The sequence below is a fragment of the Cannabis sativa genome, chromosome 2 (assembly GCF_029168945.1).
Source record: "Cannabis sativa cultivar Pink pepper isolate KNU-18-1 chromosome 2, ASM2916894v1, whole genome shotgun sequence".
NCBI lineage: Eukaryota > Viridiplantae > Streptophyta > Magnoliopsida > Rosales > Cannabaceae > Cannabis > Cannabis sativa.
In genome coordinates this window covers 15452769-15477115 of record NC_083602.1, presented here as the reverse complement: position 1 = coordinate 15477115, position 24347 = coordinate 15452769, and the positions used below count along the sequence as shown (strand labels likewise).

The window sequence follows — 24347 nt, the reverse complement described above, 5'->3', positions numbered from 1 at the left end:
TATCTGGACAGGAACCCTTTCTGGAATGAACTTCAACAAGAAGGAGCCGCTAGTCTTCAGAACTTCCAAAAGAGGGTCCAAAAATATATCAATGTAGAGGAAGCGTAGATTACTGCTTTCGGAGGATATTACCCTACCGACGATCCAGGGTATGCTCCCAAAATGTAGTTTCCAAGAATTACCTTTCTTGTTGTGCCACAGGCAAGTGGAACGCCCAACGTAAAATTTTCAGCAACACTAGGATATACCCGCTACCTTGCTCTTACCCCAACCCAGTCTAGTTTCAGAGCGCTAAGGGGTAATTTGGCTCCTAGAGTGAGCTCACAGCATCCCGCTTAATCCACACCTCCTGTAGCAAGTGCAGCAGAAGCTACTAAGACCTCTCAAAGTAAGAGGTTGTCAAAAGGAAGCACACGGAATGAGAACAAAAGGAAAAAGAAAGGTTACACCTCCTAGTATACTCACTATATCGATTTAGTGGACACCCAAGAACGTTTGTACTTGGCCACAAGGCAAAACACCCACTACTAAGGGATCCCAACAAAAGATGTGAATATCACAATGATATTGGACATACTACCTATAAATGGAAAAACTTGAAAGATGAGATTGAGAGCCTAATAAGGCTAGGTCACTTGTACAAATGGATAAAGGACAGATTGGCGCACATGAATAGGGGACAAGTCAGAGCACCAGCGCCTCCCAGAGCTCAAGTTCTAGACGTGCAAGTTCCTTCAGGAACCCTGCCCTAACACCATCCAGTGCCCGGATAGCCTCCTAAACCAAATGGAAGGGTAGCAATGATCTCAGGAGGGCCACATATTGGAAGAACCACACAAAATGAGTTGAAGTGTTATGGTAAGCCTCGAATCATGATGGAGAAGTATGGAAAGTTAACTAGCTCCCGACGCAAAGGCCCCGACTCATGGATCAACTCATCACCTTTATAGAAGAAGATGCCAAGACAGTGTGTTTCCCTCATCATGACCCATTGGTGATTGAAACTCCCATTGCCAACAAAATTGTTGCCAAGATTCTGGTGAACAATGGAAATTCAGTAAACCTTTTGTTTAAGACGCTTTCATTACCATCAGGCTCACTGATTAAGACCTCTCTCCGAGTGGTTTGCAACTCACGGGATTCAGTGGAACTACCCTTGTCCTTATGGGAAAGGTAAGGCTCCCTATAACCTTGTGCTCGGACACCCCTCAGAGCATGTTCAAGTATTGCACTTTCATTGTAGTAGACTGCCCTACAACTTACAATGTGATTTTGGGATGCCCGGCCCTAGTGGATTTTGGAGCCATTACCTTAATCGGGCACATGTGCCTCAAATTCCCCACTCAAGTAGAGGGGGGGTTGGAACTGTTGGAATTTATTTTACCAGGATCTTAGATCTACTCACAAGTATGTTGTTTAACACCCTAAATATGAACTTTCTAAAACGATAAAATAAACACATATAAAGTTAAGAAAACCTTACATTGATGCAGCGGAATTAATGTCTCCTTCCACTCAGATCTCTAACCCTTGTATCCTTTCTGTCGCAGAGTATAATCAATATCTGAGCCCGAATGTCCTTCTTCTTTGTTTGATCCTTCACAGTCTTCCAATCTATGATTGAGCAACTGCTTGCTGTGTGTGGGCACTCACTCTTTCACTAGGGTCGAAATTTAGGAAGAGAAAAGAGAAGAGGGGTTTCGGCCAATAGAAGAGAATAGGGAAGGCTCAGTTTTTCTGAAGAGAGAAATTTCTGTCAGAAAAGGTTATTCAAAGTTATGATTTTGACTGAGCCATCACTTTCTATTTATAGGCAACTACCAGGTTTAGGTTAGTAATTATTTGGCATTAAAATAATGAAAATATTAATTTGAAAAAGTCAAACAAGTGGCCGGCCAAGGTGTACATAATGGGCCCACTTGATTTTGCAGTTTCACAAATTTTATTTCTATTTTCTCAAAAATGCCAATTTTCCAATTCTAACCATTTAAATGCCAAAACTAATTATTTAATAACTAAAATAGATTATTAAATAATATTGTCATTTAATTTAATTATTAACTAGACATATAAAGTCCATTAATAAATATATAAACCTAGAATCTCTTTTCTTTACAATTTCGCCCCTGCTTAGTGAAAATTCATAAATTAGACATAGTCTAACTTTTAGAATTATAATTGATCAATCACGAATCAATTAATGAGTCTTACAAGAAGAATGTTCTCAACTAGAATGGGGACCATGGATCTATATGCTGAGCTTCCAATAAGTGAACCAAATTTACCAAGTAAATTCCTACTTATAAATTCTTCGTTGAATCCACTCTTAGAACTTAGAATCTCTTAGACTTATATAGAGCATATTATATGTTCCACGATATCAATATGCTATCTCATTTAACCATTGTTATAATTTTATTGTGATTTAAAGATCCTCTATATAGATGATTTACATCGAGATGGGATAATTTTACCGTTCTCACCCCTTAATGTATTTTGCCCCTTAAAACACTTAGCTACCTGTAAATGGTGTTTACTGATCTAATAATTAGTCAGTTAAACAAGAGCTCATCCATTTACTTCTATTTGCTAAGCTCGAAGGGAATCATCACTTGACTTCTATACACTAGTAGAAGCTATAGATTCCATATTTATGTTCAGCACTCCCACTCAATCATACTATCATGTTCCCAAAATATACGTATCACCCTGACCCAAAAGTAGGCTTAACTAATAAATCAAAGAACGTGAATAGTATTCCTGAGTTGAGCCTAAGCATATCAGGATTTAGATTCTTTTAATCTTAAGATCAACTACTGATATTGACTTGGAAAGATATATAACAGTAAGTTTGTAATATCTTAACTTAGTTGCAATATCGGTCCAGTCCAATGTATACTTCATACATTCGAAACTAGTATACTTTACTAATGTCCTGGAAAGAACATAACACTTACTCCAAGTGTAAGTACACATCATCGCTGATTATCACATCAGTGTAAATCCAAAACACTGATGAAACAGGGACTTAGTCTTTTGATTCATATGATCACAATCACATTCCATTGTGTTGACGATACTGTAACTGTGAATAAACATATGATCTGGATTTAACTGATTCTGTGTGTAAAAGTAATAAACATATTAAACCATTAGCATGTAAAATTCATGCAAACATTAATCACTTCAAATTTCTTATATTGATTACTAATCAGATTGTAAAGAGTTTTATTTAGGGCATAAAATCCAACAGGAACTGTTCGAGGAAATCAAAGGGAAATAAGAATAATGCTATATGTGGCTACCCAGCAAGCTACTTTCATGGTTCAAGCAATCGAAAACACAATCTTGCCAAAAGGACAAGATGAGTTGGATCCTCGCATTAGCTATGAGACCGTTTTGGAGCCTATGGAAGAGATTGAGGAAGTAGGAATTTGTGATCAAGACCCAACCAAAGTTATCCACTTAGGGAATGGCTTGGGTCCTAACAAAAGGAATGAAATTATAAGTCCCATCAAAGAATCAACAGACGTATTTGCATGGTGTCATGGAGATATGACCGGAATAAGCCCGCATGTGATCACCCATGTCTTAAACGTCAACAAGAAAATGCCTCCGGTACAGCAAAAAGACGCCATTTAGATCTGGTAAAGTTAGAAGCCTTTGAGAAGGAGGTGGATAAGATGCTATTGAACACCTTCATCAAAGATGTGTACTATTTAGAATGGCTGGCTAACCCATTTCTAGTACCAAACCGAATGGAACATGGCGAATATGCATTGACTTCACGGATTTGAATAAGGCCTATCTAAAGGATTGCTTCCCGTTACCTAGAATTGATCAAATGGTGGACACCACCTTTGGGTTTGAGCTATTGTCCTTCATGGATGCGTACTCTGGATACAACCAGATTAAAATGCATGTGGCAGATCAAGAATATACCAGATTCCAAAATGACAAAGGGGTATATTGCTATCTAGTCATGCCTTTTGGACCAAAAATGCAGGAGCCACATATCAGCTCATGGTGAGTCGGATGTTTAAAAATTTGTTAAGAAGAACTATGGAGGTATATGTCGATGACATGCTGGTCAAATTTAAAACGAGTAAAGGTCACTTTGATACTCTCAAAGAGTGTTTTGAAGTAGTAAGGAAGTACGCGATGAAGCTCAATCCCAAGAAATGCACTTTTGGTGTCAAGTTTGGAAAATTTCTGGGATTTATAGTAAGCCAACAAGGGATAGAAGCAAACCAGAGAAAATACAAGCCTTGCTAGATATGCCTTCGTTTAAGAAACATAAGGATGTGCAAAGCTTAATAGGAAAAATAGCAGCTTTGAGCCAGTTCATCTCCCAATCTACTGACAAGTGTATCCCATTTTTCATCATCCTGAAGAAAAGTCAAAAGTTCGAGTTGACTAGGGAATGCGAAGAAGTATTCAAGAAATTGACAGAACATATGGCCAAGCAGCCAATCCTATCCAAACCAGTACACGGGGAGGATCTATACTTATACCTAGCCATCTCTGAGAATGCAGTCAGTGCATCCCTAGTCCAGGAGGAAGGAAAAGTTTAGCACCCAGTATATTACGTCAGTAAGCGGGTGATAGGGGCCGAAATCCCATACCTTTTAATTGAGAAGTTAGCTTTTGGCCTTTTGATTGCATCAAGGAAGTTGCGATCATACTTTCAGGCGCATACAATTGAAGTATTCACAAACCATCCGCTCCGGCAAGTCCTTCAAAAACTAGAAGCCTTCGGGAGGCTCCTCAAATGGGCGATGGAGCTTATTCAGTTTAACATACAGTATGTTTCTGGCATTTCAATTAAAGGGCAAGTCCTCGCAGACTTTATGGTTGAATGGAATGAAACGGAAGCAGCGACTGACTTACCAGACCCTGTTATTCCCACTTGGAGGGTATACGCTGATGGTGCATCAAATGAGAACAAATCTGGGGCATGAATAACAATGATATCTCTAGAGGGGTTGAAGCTCCAAGTCACGTTAAGGTTTAAATTTCCAGCTTCTAACAATGAAGCTAAGTATGAAGCCTTGTTGGCGGGGTTGAGACTAGCCAAAGTCGTGGGAGCCCACAAGGTAGAAGTTTTTAGTGATTCTCAACTGGTTTTTAACCAACTGCTAGGAGAATATCAAACCCGAGGAGAAAAGATGGATGCCTATGTCTCAGTCACAAGGGAGTTGCTCAAGAATTCAAGAGCTATAAAATTGAATAAATTTCTCGAGAAAAGGATGCTCATGCGGACTACTTAACTAAGTTAGCACCAAATCGGGAAATAGAAAAGTTGGGAGCAGTTCTTGTCGAGTACCCTTTGGCGCCAAGTATTACGTCTAAGGTTGAGATTACGACGAATGAACGTGTATCAAGTTGGATAAATCTGATCATTAACTATTTGACAAAGGGGGAATTGCCTCAAGATCAGGCAACTTCCAGAAGAATACAATATCAATCCTCCTGTTATCTCATGAAAGAAGGTATCCTTTACCGGAAAGGTCTAAGCATGCCATACCTAAGGTGTGTCTTGGACTCCGAAGCTAAATAGATCGTACAAGAGATTCATGAAGGATTTTGTGGAAATCATACGGGGGTTCTGAGCCTCTCTAAGAAGGTCTTAAGACAAGGCTACTTCTGGCCCACTATGAAGAAAGATTGCATAGACTATGTCCTAAATTTTGATCAATGTCAAAGGTTTGCAAACATCCCAAGGGCCCCACAAATGAAATCACATTGATGACAAGCCCTTGGCCCTTCGCGGTATGGGGCATTGACCTTATAGGATCTCTCCCAATGGGAAAAGGCAGAGTCAAATATGCAATAGTTGTTGTGGATTATTTCACGCGCGTGCATGATGATATTTGATGGCGTCACTCCTTGAGGCAAGTAGCAAGTCTCATTTTATAAAGGTGCAAAATGAGACGGGGGGTATATGTTACCCCTGATTTTTCCTAATACACGTGGCAATCCCAGAGTCGGCCAGGTGGGAGGAAAGCCTAAATCAAAAGTAATTAAAGTAAACCTTTTAAGACAACAGTCTGAGACTAAATGGTCATGTTCGGGAAGCCCCTCCAAGAGCTTTAGTCGCGTCATGCTAAGTTAAGAATTATGCCCACCTCAAAGAGCTAGATAAAACATCCAAGTCCGTTTGTTAGATGTATTAAATGCAGCATGGGAAAAATATCTACGAATGGTTTCGAAAAGATGTGTTAGATGTATTAAATCCATTATTCTACGATTACACTATGATCTATGAATCTTATGATGGCTGCATAATGAACTGTCGCATCAATCAAGAAAGGTTAGGGGCTTATCTCACCAAACACCTAGAAAAAGCCTATACAACCTACCAAACAGACATACATATCCTATTATCTGAATCTGAGAACTTGTGCAAGTAATGCTTCCACACGTGCGACAATAGTAATATTTTTTTCTTTTTTATGAGGCTATAAATACCCTAACTGTATTTTGAAGAAGGGATCGAAAAAATGGTGTAAACGCCCTCTGTAAGAAAACTACTATATTAAATAACAGTGACTTGTGGACTAAGACTCATTAATGCCCAAACCACGTAAAAATATTTCCATTAAATTCATCTAGGGGTGTTTATATAATCTGCAATCCGTGGTTCCAAACTCCAAATAATCCGCACCAACCCATTTGAAACCAGACCAAATGAATTTGGTGTGAATGATTTGATCAATCCGAACCATTTTAAATTCTCTAGCTCAGTAACAGTTTTAAAAATCTTGATAGAGGTTCAAACCAAACCAATCCGTATAATAATATATATACTTAATTTTTTTTTGGACAAAATGTTGATATTTGGGAACAACTTTAAGTAGAATATTGATATTGAGTTTATATTGTTACAATAATAAATTTTTATTGTCACTTATGTATTATAAACTTATTAAAAGTAAAAAAAATTATCGAAAAAATGAACAATTATTGTAAAAAAAAAAATAGAACAACTACAAATACAAATCATGGTTCGAACCAAACCAATATATTTTTTAGTGGTTTAGTTTTGTTTGATTATTTCATTGGTCTGATTTGATTTTGAATTTTTAAAAAATCGTAATAGTAGTTTGGTTTGAAAAAAATTAAAAACTTGGACCTAACCAATCCGTGAACACCCCTAGTTTCTTCTAATAATTTAAACAACTCTAATTAATTAGTTGTTAAAAATCTCGATCAACATCTTGAATTTGGGTTTGTTTGAATTTGATTTGATTTTTGTTTGTTGTTATTACTTTTTTTTTTTTTCGTGATTTGAATTTGAAAACTAAGTTCCTACTGGGTGTTGGTTGGCAGTGGTGGTTTCGGTAAGTGGTGGTGGTTGTGTTGTGATATTGATGGTCATGATAATGGTAGTTGGTTATGATAATGGTGTTGTAGAATGATGAATTAGGGGTGGACATCTGATCCAATACGATCTTTTTTTTCTCATCTGATCTAATCCAATTAGTAATTGGATTCGAAAAATTACCATATGATCCAATCCAATCTAATTACTAATTGGATTGGATCGGTTTTTTAATTGGATATCTAATTACACACTTAAATTTTAGTATTAACATAAAAATATAAAAAAAAATACGTAAAAATTAAATGTCACTCTTTATTTAAGTTTAATACTCCATAGACATACCATCATTGCAATGTAATATAACTAAACATTTCAAATAATTAAAACAACAACATTTCTAAGTAATAAAATAGAACAAAACATCATGAAAATAATACACAAAAAACCAAGTGTTACAAATTCAACACAAAAAAAAAAAATCATAAAAATATAATTAATATATATTATATTTTTTATTATATAAATAATTTTTTAACATATATAAATGTAATTGGATTGGATCGATTTTTAATTGGATTTTGAGATTGACATCCAATAACCGATTCAATCCAATTAAAATCCAACTTTTAGCATCCAATTGTAATTGAATATCCATTTTATTGTAATTGGATTAGATTTGATCAGTTCAATTGAATTGGATTGAATGTTGTCTACGCTTATGAAGAACACATGGAAGAAGAAAATAAAAAGCAAAAAAAATAAAATATAATAATTATTTTTTTTTCTGATTTTTTTTAATTATGTTTATAATATTTAAATAAATAAAATAATGTAGACTAAAAAAATCATGCCACGTATACAATGTGTAGATTTATTTAGCACTTAACCATGAAAAGCTAACAAAATAGTGGAGACCAAAACGTTTTGAAGATTAGAGAGTTTGGTCTTAATTATTTTAGTAGGGGAGATTATTGTGACAAATTTTAAAGTTCAGAGAATTTGACCTTAAATTACCTTTCATAGATAATAAGAAACGTATATATAAAAAACTCCTTAATTTTTCTTTCAAAAAAAAAAAAAAAAACTCCTTAATTTTTAACAATATGAATTAGGGGTGTTCATTGGATCACATCCAATGGATTTGGACCCATCCGATCCAATCCAATTATTTATTGGATATTAGATTTTTCCATCCGATCCAATCCAATTGAATTGAGTCATCCGATCCGATCCAATGGATGTATTGGATTGGATCGGTTCCATCCATTGGATGATTTAACTGGTTTTTTATTAGATTGGATTGGATCCATCCAATGGATCCCATGGATGAATCGAATCTATTTTAACCATTATTTAGGCTAATTTCATTAAAAAAATATATATGAAAAAACATAATTTAAAACCTAATAATCTAACATAGATAATAAAATAATATATAAAATAATTAAATATATAAAATTATAAATATTAAATATGATTGGATGGACATTGGATGATATTGGATTGGATCGGTTATCCATTGGATCGGATGTCTCATCCAATATCCGATCTGATCCAATTGGATTTTTAAATTTTGCATCCGATCCGATCCAATTATGATTGAATATCCGATTCTATTGGATCGGTTGGAATTGAATTGGATGACTTTCTGCACACCCCTATAAATTATATATAAATAAATATATATATATCATCTAAATTAAAATCTGTTCATTTTATTGCCAAGGTAACTGCAAATTAATTACTAATTTTTTTTTTTTAACAAAAAAATACAAGCCTTTACGCTACTCGCTTAACAGCTGACTAATTAAATGGTAAATCACTTTAACATCAAAAAAATAAAAATATTTAGTTCAATCACTTAAAATTTTATACTTTGCTAAGTAATTGTAATCCTATTACTGTTTAAATGCACCAAATGAATTCATGTCAAAACTCAACATTAACCAAATAAACCTCAAGGTTTAAAAAAGAAATCCAAAACCAAAACATCTGTCGACTTGAATGGATACAAAAATTTCCCCACTTAACTAAAATTTCTATCCAACTACAGGAAAACAAGTCCACACTCACCTAAGAATCCAATTCATATACAAACTACCAAAAACAAAAAGAATTTACTTTAAGACATACGACTACAACGAAAAATGCAAGCGCATAACCAATTTCACTTTCTTCCACTTGCTCCAACTCGAGGCTTGCCCTTAACCTCGGGATCCTGCATCCAAAAATAAAAGAGGTTGCACTTTGTGATTTGTATTCTAGTCTTTCCCATTACATTCTATTTGACTTTAAAACATGTTCGCAATAACATACCTGAGGCATGTGCACGTATATGGATGTCTTTGCTGTTGCTGGATTGTGATTTTCTGCCCCTTTGCTCCAGTCATAGCAGACCTACAGAGAAGTTGAAGATTCTTTACTAAATGATTTTTCAAGACACCAACAAGATGTTATTGGAAGGTTTATGAGTTGGAAATACTAGGCTACTGTAATCCAATAGCCATATACAACTCTTGGAAACCTGGCAACAAGTACAGCTTTTCATACTGGCAAGACTTTAACCAGTACATTATCATGATACATAGCATTTAGTGCACCAATCCAACCCACTTGATCAAATTTTTAAATTTTCACAATTTTATGTTCCTCGTCTGGTTTTTGAAAGATGCACTCAATTTAATAGTTAAAAGAGCATGTAACCATCTCACCCTATCGGGGTTTCGACCAAATTAAAACAAGAAAAATATTTAGCTGTTTCCATTCTAAAGCTGCAGCAAACTGAAGCTTGAATTAAATGTTCCAACTTAGTAAAAACACTAGATCTACCTGAAATCTAGTATAAAGCATCTAGAGAAACTCTGTTATTACAACAAAAATTACACACATTAATCATTATGTTAGAAACTAATTATTTACCCCAACCAGCATTTATTGCACTTTGCACTCAAAAGTTTCAGAAGTGAATAACGATTTAGTAGTGACGAAGTATGGGAAGAAGATGATCAAATCAAACTAAAAGAAAATGAATGTGAAACATACCGCGTACGCATAAAGTGAACCATCATTGTTAAAAGCACTGCAAGGTATTGGTTGTTGGCATCTTGCCATTGCCTTGAAAAAAAAAACATGCATTAGAGTTGGATAGTCCAAATGTAAGGGAAGACATAATGAACTCACTTATATGCATATACAGTTACAAGTATTTACAGAAGTGCATGCATATACACAGTGTACACACAAAATATATACATAAATACTAATTATACAGATAGCAAACTTTTACAAACAGATTAAAATTTAAAACAAATCTGGAATATCTAAACTTTAAGAACAGTTTTTCAATTCTAGTGCTCATTTGTAAATTCCTCATTACTTCTAAAATAATTAATGATACATAAATCCTAACCAAAAAAAAAAACTAATAGTACATAAAGAAGTTATGTATATAAAAGGATCTGAAGATCATAATTGAGTCCATGACATTTTCAATTCATGACAACATTCTATGGTCATTTAAATATTTAAAGAGAAATAACTTTGAATGCAATGAAAATCATAGGGAATTAGATGTCCTCCTTTCCCAGAAAGAATGTCTACGTCAATAAAGGTTGTAGAAAGCAATATTTATGCCGACCACACCTAAACTTTACTTCCTGAATATTTTAGGACAGTAGAAAAACTAAAAAATAAATAAAAATGTAAATGCAAGGATATAGAAGATACTAAAAAATACCTTAAGTCTCTGTTTACTATCTTTATCCCAGAAATTAAAGGCACCATCAGAGCCTGCTGTTGCAAATGTGTGATGCACCTGAAAAATAAAGGCAAGGAATGTGATCATAAGAAACATCAATGAACTGAAGACAACACAGGAATTTAGCCTGACAATCTGATCACATATCCTACATCCGAGTTGATTTTATTTATCTCGAGCAGAATGTCAATACAGAATATAACTGAAAATAATGAACCCTGATAAAAAAATCCAAAAATAAGAAAGCCCCGTCCAATTAAGTTGTTCTACTACCAACCACTAATGGAACAAGGACTACTGATATAATGCTTCAAGGTTTAGAAGGGTTTAGTATTATGAAGGAAATCAAAATCAACATAAGACTCAAAGTAAAAGTTGATTTAAAGTACAATTAAAATCCTTGTTAGAAAGGATTTCTAGATTATCGATATTATGAACCAAGATTTTAGGATCTTAAAGGTTTTTCAGTATCCCTAGTTCCCTAATCTTATCACTGGGTTTAGATAGGATTTTATACTATCTCTTAAGATAAGACCTTATTTTTATTTGAAATAATTCTTTTAAATCTAAATCTTTCTGTTTTAAACATTTTGCCTCTCAATACCACTCTGTTGTTTAGTATTTTGATTTACATTTCGAAACGAGGTGAATTCAATTCTTTCTGTATCGATTTCTATGAATGGTATCAAATTGAATTTCAGTTAAGAAGAAAACTATAGTCAAGAGATACCAATTCTTGCAAGTTTAAGCAAGCAAGGTTCTAAAGAATCTAACTCAGCTTAAGGTGGCTTCCTTTGAATGATTCCTCTCAAAAATCTACGTAGCAAGCTGAGATTGTTTCATATACATAACTCAGCTTAAGGAAGAGTGTTAGAAAAGATTCCTAGAATCTCAATGGTAATGTACTTTTTTATAGTATAGTCTGGGAGCTAACTCAAGGCGGATGATTGATGAAACAGCCTAGTTCCTAATACTATAATTTAGTTTAGAAATAATTTTTATCCTATCCATTGAAGATAAGATCATCCTTTATTTTGAATATTTTTCTATATTTCTGGTTATTTTAGATTGCTATGTTTAAGATATATTGCATTTGAATAATAGACTCTGTTTTACAGTATTTTCAACAAGTTCTGAAGCAAGAACAACAATGTTTCTTTGCTCCTACTCTTTGTACCCATTCTACAATCTTAAACAAAAATATACTTATAGTAGAATTGTAGAAAATCTTACTGGATGGAAGTTCAAAGAATTGACTGAATATATATCACTGCCATCTCTGTGGCATTTGAAAGTGAAGTTTTTGCTTTGCTGTGAATCATCTAGGTGATGCACACCGACCCTTCCCTCTATTGAGCCAACCTGGATAGGAAGTACCATCAATATAAGATTACAGCGAAGCTAATCCAAGTTACACAAGGAGATAAATCTAAGAAAATCATAGACACATATCATATATTTTGATAATTCAAAATGACCTATGAAATTTATAACTAAAAGCAATCATGCTCTAACTGGCAATATACATTTTTATCACACAGCTGTTGAGGAAAAAATAGAATTAAATCTTAAAAAGCTCCTGCATGTAAATACATATTTTTTTTGTCAAAAGAAAAAAAAAACTGATAACAATAAACAAGTACTTAGATACATGATCTACAGAAAAAAGTTATTGTAAAACTCTCTATTCACTGTTGTTAAATTTGTGTCATAGAATTCAGATGGTTTGAGGCTCTATTGCCATACTCCAAATGAAGAGGTTTGAAAAAAAAAAAGATGTTATTGCCTCACAGCTTAATTATGAGTTATGACAGCATCAAAGGGTCATTTTTCTAACTCTAACCAAAATTCCCTGCAAAAATATGTTACTTATACAAAATCCCACCACCTAAGCCTGAAGACTTATCAACATTCATATCCCATGTAGCATCCCCAAAAAAATGCAATGTGATAAAGAACAAAGTTATGTAGTTCATTTAACATTAAAAAAGACAAAAGAAAAAGAAAAATCTAGTAAAATGAGTACCAAGAAACCCTGCTGATCAGGAAAGGCAGCAACACATCTTGTCTGATATTTCAATGGTGAAGTGATTCTCTTGAACTCAGCCTGTAAGTATATAACCAAGGATTAGAAAAAGTGGATTCAAAGATAATGTGGTAATAAGATGTAAACTCTGCTGCAATGTTAGAAGTCCTTGAATTCCTTATTTAATTGAGTCTCATCCAGTTATTATGCAAAACAACCTTGATGCTTGTAACAATATAAAGAAATTGTGCAGTTTCTATTTAAAAGAACAAGGAAAAGGAAAACATATTAAGTTTAAAAGTGAAGTAGTGATATTTGATCTCTTAATGAGAATGCTAATTCAAAACATATTAATCACACATTAAGGTCCTCAAGAAGTTTAAAGCAACAAAAAATCACAAAAAATAATATTCAAGTGCAGGCACGCATTTAATGATAATAGTCCTACCAGCTTATGGAATCAATCAAACAGGAAATCTTCTCTTTGCTTTTGAACTTTTTTCTATTATTTTTGATATTTTAACTTCTTAGTTAAACAAAATAAGGAGCTGAGTCCAACATTTGAATCAATGCTTCATAATTTAATTTCAAAAAATACTAATACCCGTGAACTCTGAAACATTATAATATTTCATACTCTAGTATTTGACTGCTGCAAAAGACATAGATCATTTCGAAAAGCAGGTTTAATTTTACCCATCACATGAGAAGAGCATATTACCTGTGGGTTTTGCAAGTTGAAAACTATTAGATTCCTGTCTGCAGTGCCAACAACCATCAGCGGATGCCTTACTGTTAGTGCATAACAGCGATCTGGGAGTTGCTGTGTATGGACTGGATTTGGTTGTCTAGTATCCCAATACCTATGAACGCAACATAATTATACAACCAAAGCACAACTGAATGAACTAAAAGTTGTAATTATAAGATTACAATGTTATACAGAAACATGATCAGAGCAGGCACAAAATTGTACAGATGCAGAAAGGAACAAGCCATTTTAGGATAGAAGTAACAAATTAGCAGCATAAATGTACAAGGAAACAGAAAAAGATCCCTTTCCCCACTATTACAAAGCTCTCATTATAGTTTCCTATAAAGATCAGCACCTTGCATGAAGATTACTACACAAACATTTGGGCTAGACTCATTTTCTATTTTCATTACCACCATATGATCATATATTTTAGAAACAATTTCCTTCACATGTTACTAATTGGCCGTTCAAAGTAAAGGTGCCACTCTTCTGACCAAAATTTAGATTCAACAACCTTAAAGTGCATCATGGTTGAAATCAAGAGACAACAGTAACAGATTAACCGTTCAGACTTAAGTTTTATCTAAAACAAAAGAATATCAACTACATGTATATAAAGTTGAGGTTAATTAAATTATAAGACTGAAAGAAAATTAGTTCTTACTTCAGGGTCTTATCCCAGCTTCCTGAAACCAAAAGGTTCATCTCTGGAATCCAAGCAACCTCTTTAACGGGTGCATCATGCATAGCCACAGTAACAGCTTGACCACCAGCCAATAAAGGCCACATCTTCACTTGCTTGTCACAGCCACCAGAAAAGACAGTTGTCCCGTCATCCTTCCAAGCCGCGCACAAAACCTTACAGCAAAACAAACAACAAGGCATTCAGGATTGGCAAAACAAAAAAAAATGTAGAAAGAATAAATGTAATTTCAAGAAATTCAGTGGTTGTTACCGGCTGGTCATGAGATATTGAAGCCTTGGGTGTACTGGCAAGAGCATTTCCGCTCCGCATTATCTCCCAACATCTCACCTACAATTTTAAGGGCATAATGGAAGTTTCAAACATAGCCAAAGTTTCTATTTTCATCTTCTTCTTTCATTTATACTATTTTTCTCCTTCCAAATCAAAGGGTATGCGTGAATTATGTTCAAGAACACAGAAATAGACAAAAATTAGTAGAACAAACCTGATTGTCCCATGAAGTGGCGACCAAGTGATTAGCCTTGGGACTGAAACAAAGGCTTGAAATAGAATCACTAGGAGGTTGAGCAACCTAAACCCAAAAATAAATAAATAAATAAATACTAACACTTAATTGACCAAGAGAGTAAAAAACAATAAATATACACATAGACGAAGCACAGAGAGTTCGAATTCAGAAAAATAAAAATTAGGAGGAGGGAAATAAAGCAAAGGGATTTATTGGAAGCTTTCAGCTGGGATTACAAATACACAAGAAGAAAATGATAGTGAAAATAAGTACCTCGAAGGAATTATTAGGATTGGGATTGGTATTCCCAGCCGAAGCGGCCCCGAAGGTCGACATTGTTGGTGGCTCCCGAAAATGTTCAAATGTATGGAGTGAATAATCAGAGAAAAGTGAAAGGAAGAGGAGAGAAGAGAGATACAGAAGGTTTGGGTTTGGGTTTGGGAGTTGAAAGAGAGGGAAAACGATATACGCTGCAATAAAAAGCCAATGCTCAAAAGTGGGGTAAATAATATACAAAACTTTTTGCTTAATATTTAAGCTGCTGCTTAAGACGGTGTCCATATATATACGGTAAGTGAATCAGTTTTAAATTTGTACTAAAAAAAATAACTAGTTATTTTTAGTCATTTAACGTTTTTATTACATAAAATATTTCTACAAACAAATTATTACAAAGGATTAGGTAAATTCTAAATTCATACAAGGAGGATTAACCCAAATCCACGTAGCACTAATTTTGTCAGCCAAAGGGCATAAGCAAAAGAAATTACAGCCACATTATCAAATAATAATAAGTATCGAATGTGTTCTAAAATACTATCAACATCTCGGCGACCATCCTCCTTTCTTTGAATTATTGGACGGCTTCAAGACAATCAGATTCAATACAAAATCGAGGTAAACGTTGCAGAATTCCAGCTTACAACCTAGCTTGAATGGTGAGTAACTCAGCTTATAGTGGCTGGAAATTCTATTGTAAGAAAGATGCAAGAGCAAAAATCACATGACCTCCGCTATCACGAACCACACATTCCAAACCAGATCCTTCTCTTCCCTTTCGAACACCAACATCTACATTTATTTTCAGCAGCCCTGTTATAGGAGGAATTCATCGCATTGCCTCTATTTTAGCTCATTGACTTTGCACCCCACAAGTGTATCTATTTTCATGTAAGAACCGAGCACTCCACTCAAGCACATCCTTGGCGCGTGGAACATTACCACCATGTTTGGTATTGTTTCGAATATACCATATTTGCCAAGATAGCACAATAAAATATTCAAACATTTCCTTCTGCCAAACCTGAGAGAGTTGCATTAGAAAAGAAAGAACATCTTCTTTTCCCACCCTTTGAATATTGTTTTTCATCCCACTTAGTTTCTACACTGAACGAATAGATGGACAATGCCATAGAGCATGAAACACTCTCTTTCTCATTCATAGAACATCGTTGACAACATGGATTAATGTCTATTCCTCGGCCACGCTCCTTGAGTAGGGATCCAAAAATGAGTTATATTTCAAGTAAAATGTTTCAATTTTGGGAGAGCTTTTAATTTCCATAAGTATTTCCACCAAGCAACCACCTGACTATCATTTGATTGTTGAACTGTTTTGCATAAGTCAGTTGCCATTTTATATCCACTTTGAATTGAATATTCGTCGTTCTTACTATAATGCCAAAGGGCTTTATCATCGAAATAGGTAGTACCAATCAATTCATTTAAGCCATCTTCAATTGTGTAGTTCCATACCTACACAGTCTTAGAATCATCACAGTTGACCTTCCCCAGGTGATGTGGGATTACACAACTTACTTGATATTTTCCTTTACGGATCACAGACAACTGACTGTCACAATCACCCCCTTACGGGGTTTAACGTCCTCATCAACTACACTTCCGATTGGGTCAAGGCTTTGATACCATTTTGTAATGTTCCTACTTCAACTGTGTAGTCCCATATCTATACAATCTAAGAATCATCACACTTGACCTTTCCCAGGTGATGTGGGATTGCACAACTTACCCAGTATTTTCTTTTACGAATCATGGGACAACTGACTATCACATTTTTCTTGGCAGATTTCTTCTAATTGAATACCCACTAAGAAAAATCTCATTAATCATGGTCTTTTGAATGATGGTGTGTACCTAGTATGTGATGATCAATTAGAGACTACACATCATATTTTATGGAGTTGTTCTTCTCTTGCTCAATGTCGTAAGCTTTGTGATTTTCAACTCAGTGACCCTCTTGCTTCTTGTACAAATTTTTTTGGTTTCATTCACATCTTTATTGACTCTCTTCTCAAGCATTAAATTGAATTGATTTTGTTTGTCTTATGGAGAGTCTGGTTTCAAAGAAATAAATGTGTTTATAATAATAAACGCATCCCTTTTGACCTAGTGGTAACATGGGCTTATGATTTCTTGGTTGCCTATCAAAGGAAAGTCGTTGTTTTTTCTTGTTGAGAGGAGTCGATTGTTATTGTTCAGCATCTCTCTTCGTCGACGTGGTTGGGGAGGGCTATCTGTTGGACGCCTCCTCCTTCTGGCTTCGTAAAAGCCAATGTTGATGCTGCGTTGCACTTGACTAATGGGTGTTGTGGGTTGAGCATGATTGTTAGGAATGATCACGGAGAGGTATTGGCTTCGACATCTTGATTTGTGGATGGAGAGTTCTTACCTAAAATTGCTGAAGCTTTGGTCCTTAGAAATGCAGTTGCACAATGTTGTTTATTTAGTTTTAATAATGTTATTTTTGAGTCTGATTGTCTTAATTCGGTGTCCAAATTTAATAATCATTTATTGTTGGAGTCTTCTTTAGGACTTATTTTGAACGATTTTAGTTTGTCTTTTAATAATTTTAGTGTGACAAGTCTAGTGCATTGTCTACGAACTCGTAATATGGCAACTCACAGCTTAACTAAGTATGCTTTATTGATTACTGTTAGCAAAGTTTGGTGGCCCGATTATCCTCTTTGTATTCAATTTCTTGTATTGCATGAAGCAAATAATGAATGAGTACATGTTTTTGTGTCCTCCTCCCCTTCCTAGAGGTCTTCTTTTGTTGGTGGGCTGGGACCGTTTCAAAAGAAAAGGTCATGAGTTTTTAAATTAAGAGACACGTATCAAATGGCGATTAATGGGATAGAAAGGAGACACAATTGGTGACAGAAGATTTCATTCTGAGAATGGCTAGCGATGACCATATCCTTCCCTTTCTTTTTTTTTTTTTCTATTAATTTGTTGTAGATTGGTAAAGACATTTTTTTGGGATCTGTTGGCAACTAATGCAGATTTTTCTTTGAGTTTGCTGTTAAATTAGTACAAACTACTTTGTTTGGGATATGTTGTACAAATAGTGGATTGTGGGGATATTTTTTAAGTATTTGTTATGTGTTGGGGTAGATTACTTTTGTTTTGGATCTGTTGTACAATATAAGGGGTATTTACATATTTGGAAAAATAAAATTAGTTTACATTAATATGGTAAGAAAATTTAATAGGAAAAAAATATGTTATTTGATATAAAAATATAACATATATGGAATGTACAACTTTAAATTCACATAAAAAAATATTAAAATTTTCTTCATATATTTTTTTTTTAAATAAAACAAACGAAACTACAGTGATCGTCGGAGTTGTCACTGGTGCCAAAAAACTTGCTGGAGTTTGCTGTCGGCGTTGAAAAAATTGCTGGAGTAGTTGTCGGCATTAGAAAAGTCGCCGGAGTTACTGAAGCACCAAAAAAGTCGTCAAAATTGGCATTGTCGCCAGAAAAATCATCGAAAAAATCACAAAGAAACTGAAAGAAATTGGTTTCTTTGTGATTTTTTCGGTAATTTTTCTGACACCGGCAGCTACTCTGTCGACTTTTTTGGCACTGACAGCAAAATTCGAAAAAGTCATCAGAATTGACATTTTTGCTGGAAAAATCACAAAGAAACTGGTTTCTTCATCAAGAAACTGGTTTCTTGATCTTAGTGATTTTTCCGACACTGGCAGCTACTCCGGCGACATTTCTAGCACCGACAACAAACTTCAAAAAAAAGTCATCAGAATTAACATTGTTGTTAGAAAAATCACCAAGAAACGGGTTTCTTTCTTGATGAAAAAACCATAATAAACCAATTTCTTGGTGATTTTTCGGCGACAATACCAATTCCGACGACTTTTCCGAAGTTTGCTGTCAGTGCCGAAAAAGTCACGGAAGTTGTTACCGGTGTAGGAAAAATCACCAAGAAATTGCTTTCTTCATCAAGAAGAAACTAGTTTCTTAGTGATTTTTCCGGCGACAATACCAATTCTGACGACTTTTCTAGCACCGACAGCAACTCCAACGACTTTTCTGACACCGATTGCTACTCCGGTGACTTTTTCGACGCCGGCAGCAAACTCCGACGATTTTTCCGGCACCAGTGAACAAATAAAAACTTTAAATATGGACTTTGAAAACTTAATCTACATATATCTATCCTATCAAATATTATAAAAATACTTAAAATTAAAAAAATACTACAATATTTAAGTAAACAACTTTTAAAATCTCTATCATTTCCACTTTATTGTTAATGAGTGCCAATAGTTAGGGTCCATTGTAAATTAGTACAGATTCATTTTTGGGCCTTTAAGAAATATGTGAAGACACAATTGAGATTAATAAAGAGAATTTGGTAGTTTATTACAGCGAGTTCTAACTAGTAAACAACATATTATCTTCATCTTCCGAACTAATGTCATCTTCAAAACCGTACTCTTTGGCTGTTTTTTTCGCTGCTATCCTACTCAATTCATCTTCTTCTTTAAACTTAAAACAAGGTCCAACAGTCATATAGCCACTTAATGGATTTCTTTTTGCGCTATCAGCTAGTGCTTTTAGGTCATCAGCAACAACTTGCTTAGATAGTTCAAATGCTTTTACAATATGAGGAGCATATCTTGAATCTTCCTTAGAGATAAACGTTATGGCACCACCTTTAGGGCCAAATTGACTTGTTCGGCCAACATGGTGAACGTATACCTCATAATTAATTGGCACGTCATAGTTAATCACCAGTTCAAGCTCCTTTACATCTAATCCTCTAGCAGCAACACTGGTTGTAATCAACACATTGCAAACACCACTTTCCAGGTCTGATATAGTTGACTCACGATCCTTTTGGTTCTTGGCACCGTAAAGAGATAAGCAATGATAACTATGTTTGAGTAGATCCCCGAGCAAAGCATCACACTTTTCCCGGGAATTAACAAAAATTAGAATTTTCCCTTTTCTTTGCCATTCTCCAAGTATTTCTAACAATCTAGAAAACTTCTCATTTTCAGGTCTCACTTCAACAAGTTGCAAGATCTCCTTATTCACAACATTCCTTTCACCCACCTGTATTTCGACAGGGTTGTGTAGCGAGTTTCGCGCCAAGATTTCCACTTCACGAGGCAAAGTAGCACAAAGGAGTATTGTTTGTTTATCAGGGCGAGTATTCTGAATAATCCAACGGATTTGAGGTTCAAAACCCATGTCAACCATTCGGTCAGCTTCATCTATGACCAAATAAGTGACTCTAAGGAGATTTGTAATGTTACCACTGCTTGTGCAAAGCATGTCAATCATCCTGCTTGGTGTGCAAACAACAATTTCAGCACCCTTCTTCAACTCACTAATTTGTTGGGCAAAATTGGATCCTCCATATACAGCTACACACCTGAGACCAAGAACCTTAGAGAACATTTCTATACCACTGTGAATCTGTTGGACAAGCTCCCTTGTAGGTGCCATAATAAGTCCTATAGGCCCATCTCCTGCAACCAAAGGCAACTGGTCCTTGATATGCTTAAGCATTGGAAGCACAAATGTCAGCATCTTGCCTGAGCCAGTTTGTCCAATGCCAATGCAATCTCTGCCACTCATAATTGTAGGCAGTCCCTCAGCTTGAATTGGGGTTGGCTTTTCATATTTGAGTTGTTTTACTGTCTCCAATATATTACTTGTAAGCCCCATTTGGTCCCATGTCTTGACTGGCTTCGGCACATTCTTACCAAATATAGTCAAATCCAATTCTTTACGGTAAACAAAAACCTCTTCTGGAGTCATTTTCGAGATTTCTTTCACTTCAATATAGAAATTCTTCTTAAATGGCTTATAATCAATTTTGGAATGATTAATAAAAGATAGCTTTGTCTTCTTTACCTTTTTCAGCAGCTCATCATCTTCGTCTTCTATTATCTCTCCATCATTCTCAAGGTCCTCCCCACAATAGGAGTGAAAATCCCCACCAGGAATGAATCTACCAAAAGATCTATTTAAACCTTTCTTCAACTTATCCTCATTTTTCAAGTATGGACTCTTATGATCGACAATTAAATAGTGTAAATCATTATTTAGTTTTCCAACTTCAGCCAAAGATGTAGAATTTACATAAGAACCTAATGTTTCCTCAATTCCAGAATCCCAATCAACATCGGTATGCAAATCAGGTGGAGAAGAACTATTCTCAGAATGTGTTGTCATTCCATCACTAACATCACAATTAATTTGGTCAAATTCTTTCTCATGTCCTTTGTCTCGCTTCTCCCTACCCCTCTTATTGTCTCTTGTTTCGACTCTGGTTAAATCCATATCCAAAGCTTCCATAATTAAAATTCCTGCGCAAGCAAACACTAAAAGAATTATCTAAAGTAAAAATCCAAGACTTAACAGATTCATGAAACCAAATTATCTTTTCGATTGAGAATATGGCGATTGAAGTGGTGAACCTGCTATGGCGATTGAAGTGGCGAACAGATTGAGAATATAACGATCTATTCTATTTCAGCGATCGAAAATGTGATTAAATCTATCAAGAATTTTTTTTTTGTTGTACTGAATTGAATGGTGAGACTAATTTATAGAGCTTTTTATAAAGGCTTTGGAGGAACAATGTAGACGGTTCGTGGTTGAATATTATTGGTACGGCTTACGGCAGTGTCGCCCATTCCGAAAACTTCGTTTCCTATTTCTACTTCTTTTAAGATATATCATTTTTTTCAAAAAAAAAAAAAAAAAAAACAAAACAAAAAAACAGGAATATATCATTTTTTTTTTTTTATTTCGTGTGGCAACACATATCATTTTTCTTGATATTGTTATACAAGTAAACTAGTAAAGAGGCAGTCAAACTATTATATAAACTATAGGTAATATAGCCCTAGCTAAGTTAATTTTTTTAGTTTTATAATAAAAAATAATTATTTATTAATATAATAAATATTTATCTTGAAAAAAAATAATAATTCTAATATATAATAAAAATAAAATTATATTATTTAATTTCATATTATTATTAACAAATTTTTTTATCAAAAAATAAAACTCCATAAAAAGAATAAAAAACTTTTAAGTCCATTTATAATTTTATTAATTATTATTATTTGGAGTTGTTTATTAAGAAGTATAAAATTTATTATATATATTTGTTAAAAAAATTATTGTTATAAAAAAAAATAAATAGGGTAATATAAAAAAAAAAATATTAGAGTATCCTATTTTACATATTCTCATCATCGTATCTTATCGAAATTTTAAATTTTGATATAACATATGTTTGTTATATTAACTTTATTTTTTATATATAATATTTTAATAATATTATGAGATTTTTTACTCACAAAATTAATATATATTGTAAAATTTTAATTTTATAAGGATTTTCTAATTATTTTTAGTTTTAAAATATATATCATTTGAATAAATTAATGTAAATTTTACAAGTGGTTATAATATATTTTTTAAAACAATATATATTTGTATGAAATCTATTAATTATAGTGAGAAAATAAATAGAATTGTGTTTCTAAGCAAATTTAATTTCATATGGTATGTTATAGATATTTTTTAATTAAATTATTTAATTTTTAAGTTTTGTATAATCATTTAATCTAATAATGTAAATGTTAATAAACTTACACATGTAACTATTGTGGGAAGTCTATGTAACAGTGAATCAATTAATAAGCATAAGAAATGTAATTTAAATAAAACAAAAATCAGTAAACAATAAAGAACAAGGCTTTAATAGCCTATTACCAACACGTGTTTTCATTTTTTTTGAACAATAAACTTTTCATTAAAAAAAAAAATTGCAGAGAGACCCCTAAAATGAAGAAATGATATGTAAGAATCAAACATTGATATATTTGAAAATTCTAACCAATTAGATGATTCATTTGATTTGGTATTAATCACTCCCAAGGTATACGCGAATACTATATTCCTGTTATTAAAAAAAATTAAATTGATATATACTAAAAAAATTAAAGAGTAGTCCTTAATCAATGGAGAAATGCTCAACAAAGGAAAATAGGGTCTTTACTTGTTCCTACGGGTTCAAGAGTGGACTTAGAGCATTGGGTGAAACCAGTTATGGGAAAGATTAAGGTTAATGTTGATGGTGCAATCTTTGCAAGTGATGGTCGATTTGGAGCGGCAGGGGTGGCCCGGGATTCTCAGGGTCGATTCATTGAAGGCTTCACAGTTTTACGAGTGGGGTGTGTGGATTCGGCTATGGCTGAATTGGTAGGGGTTAAGGAGGCCTTGAGTTGGATAAAGAGGAAACATTGGGGACCGGTTGAGATTGAAACCGATTCTTTGGTTGTTGTCCAGGCAGTCCAAAGCACGGTGGAGATACCTTCTCCTTTTGGCCTTCAGGTGGCGGTTTGTCGTTCTCTTTTGGCTGATTTGCCGCCAGTCTCAATTAATTTTGTTAAACGTTCTGTAAACAAAGCTGCACATTGTCTTGCTCGTAGCTCTTGTTTGTATCCAGATCGTATTTTTAGTGAGGATGATGTTCCTCTTGATTTTCTTTCTATTTTAATGGTTGAATCTTCTTATTAATAAAGTTACCATTTTCCTTAAAAAAAAAAAAAAAAAAGAAGCTAAAAGAATGAACTAGAAATACAATTTTCTCTCACAAAACCTGAGTCGGATCATATTTGAGTAACCTAAGTATTTATTGCTATATGCTCCAATAATAAAAGCCTAATTTAAAAAATGAAAGCAAAAACAAACAAAAAAATCTTTGAAAAAGGTCCCATCTGTACAATTAGAGGTCTAACCTATGAGTCCATGTCCATTTGTACAATTAGAGATCTAATATAGCTACTAGTCTTTCATTGTCCTATTATAGATAGTCTCTTCGCTCTCAGCAACATCATGCTCCTCCGACTCCGGGAAAAGATCTCAAATTGGACATCTAATAACAATAATTATAATAATAAAATGACAC

At 34.1% G+C, this 24347-nt stretch overlaps 3 protein-coding genes across 3 annotated transcripts; 1 reads left to right on the top strand and 2 right to left on the bottom strand.

The window, feature by feature from the left end:
• Positions 1–9250: 9250 nt before the first annotated feature.
• Positions 9251–15603, bottom strand: LOC115718512 (protein RAE1). The gene is made up of 11 exons (XM_061110167.1): positions 15355–15603; positions 15058–15144; positions 14823–14900; positions 14532–14725; positions 13832–13973; positions 13111–13191; positions 12318–12446; positions 11064–11141; positions 10370–10441; positions 9644–9724; positions 9251–9545 (listed from the first exon to the last, which is right to left on the bottom strand). The coding sequence occupies exons 1-11, from the start codon at positions 15415–15417 to the stop codon at positions 9495–9497; spliced, it is 1056 nt and encodes a 351-aa protein (XP_060966150.1). The 5' UTR covers positions 15418–15603; the 3' UTR covers positions 9251–9494.
• A 4010-nt stretch (positions 15604–19613) lies between these two features.
• LOC115702175 (DEAD-box ATP-dependent RNA helicase 42-like) lies at positions 19614–22080 on the bottom strand. The gene is made up of 2 exons (XM_061110166.1): positions 21841–22080; positions 19614–21729 (listed from the first exon to the last, which is right to left on the bottom strand). Exon 2 carries the CDS (start codon positions 21716–21718, stop codon positions 19784–19786), a length of 1935 nt encoding a protein of 644 aa, XP_060966149.1. The 5' UTR covers positions 21719–21729; positions 21841–22080; the 3' UTR covers positions 19614–19783.
• A 1405-nt stretch (positions 22081–23485) lies between these two features.
• On the top strand, positions 23486–23956 carry LOC133034148 (uncharacterized). Its single transcript, XM_061109179.1, has one exon. It carries the CDS (start codon positions 23486–23488, stop codon positions 23954–23956), a length of 471 nt encoding a protein of 156 aa, XP_060965162.1.
• Positions 23957–24347: the final 391 nt, after the last annotated feature.

What these genes read in the sequence shown, in the direction of transcription:
- LOC115718512 (XM_061110167.1), bottom strand. Translation starts at nt 15,417, where the DNA reads ATGTCGACCTTCGGGGCCGCTTCGGCTGGGAATACCAATCCCAATCCT. An exon ending in CAATATCTCATGACCAGCCG is followed by an intron (nt 14,726 to 14,822) that starts GTAACAACCACT and finishes TTTTGCTGTAAG; the next exon opens with GTTTTGTGCGCGGCTTGGAA. An exon ending in ATAGTAAACAGAGACTTAAG is followed by an intron (nt 10,442 to 11,063) that starts GTATTTTTTAGT and finishes TTTTTTTTCAAG; the next exon opens with GCAATGGCAAGATGCCAACA.
- LOC115702175 (XM_061110166.1), bottom strand. Translation starts at nt 21,718, where the DNA reads ATGGAAGCTTTGGATATGGATTTAACCAGAGTCGAAACAAGAGACAAT.
- LOC133034148 (XM_061109179.1), top strand. Translation starts at nt 23,486, where the DNA reads ATGGGAAAGATTAAGGTTAATGTTGATGGTGCAATCTTTGCAAGTGAT.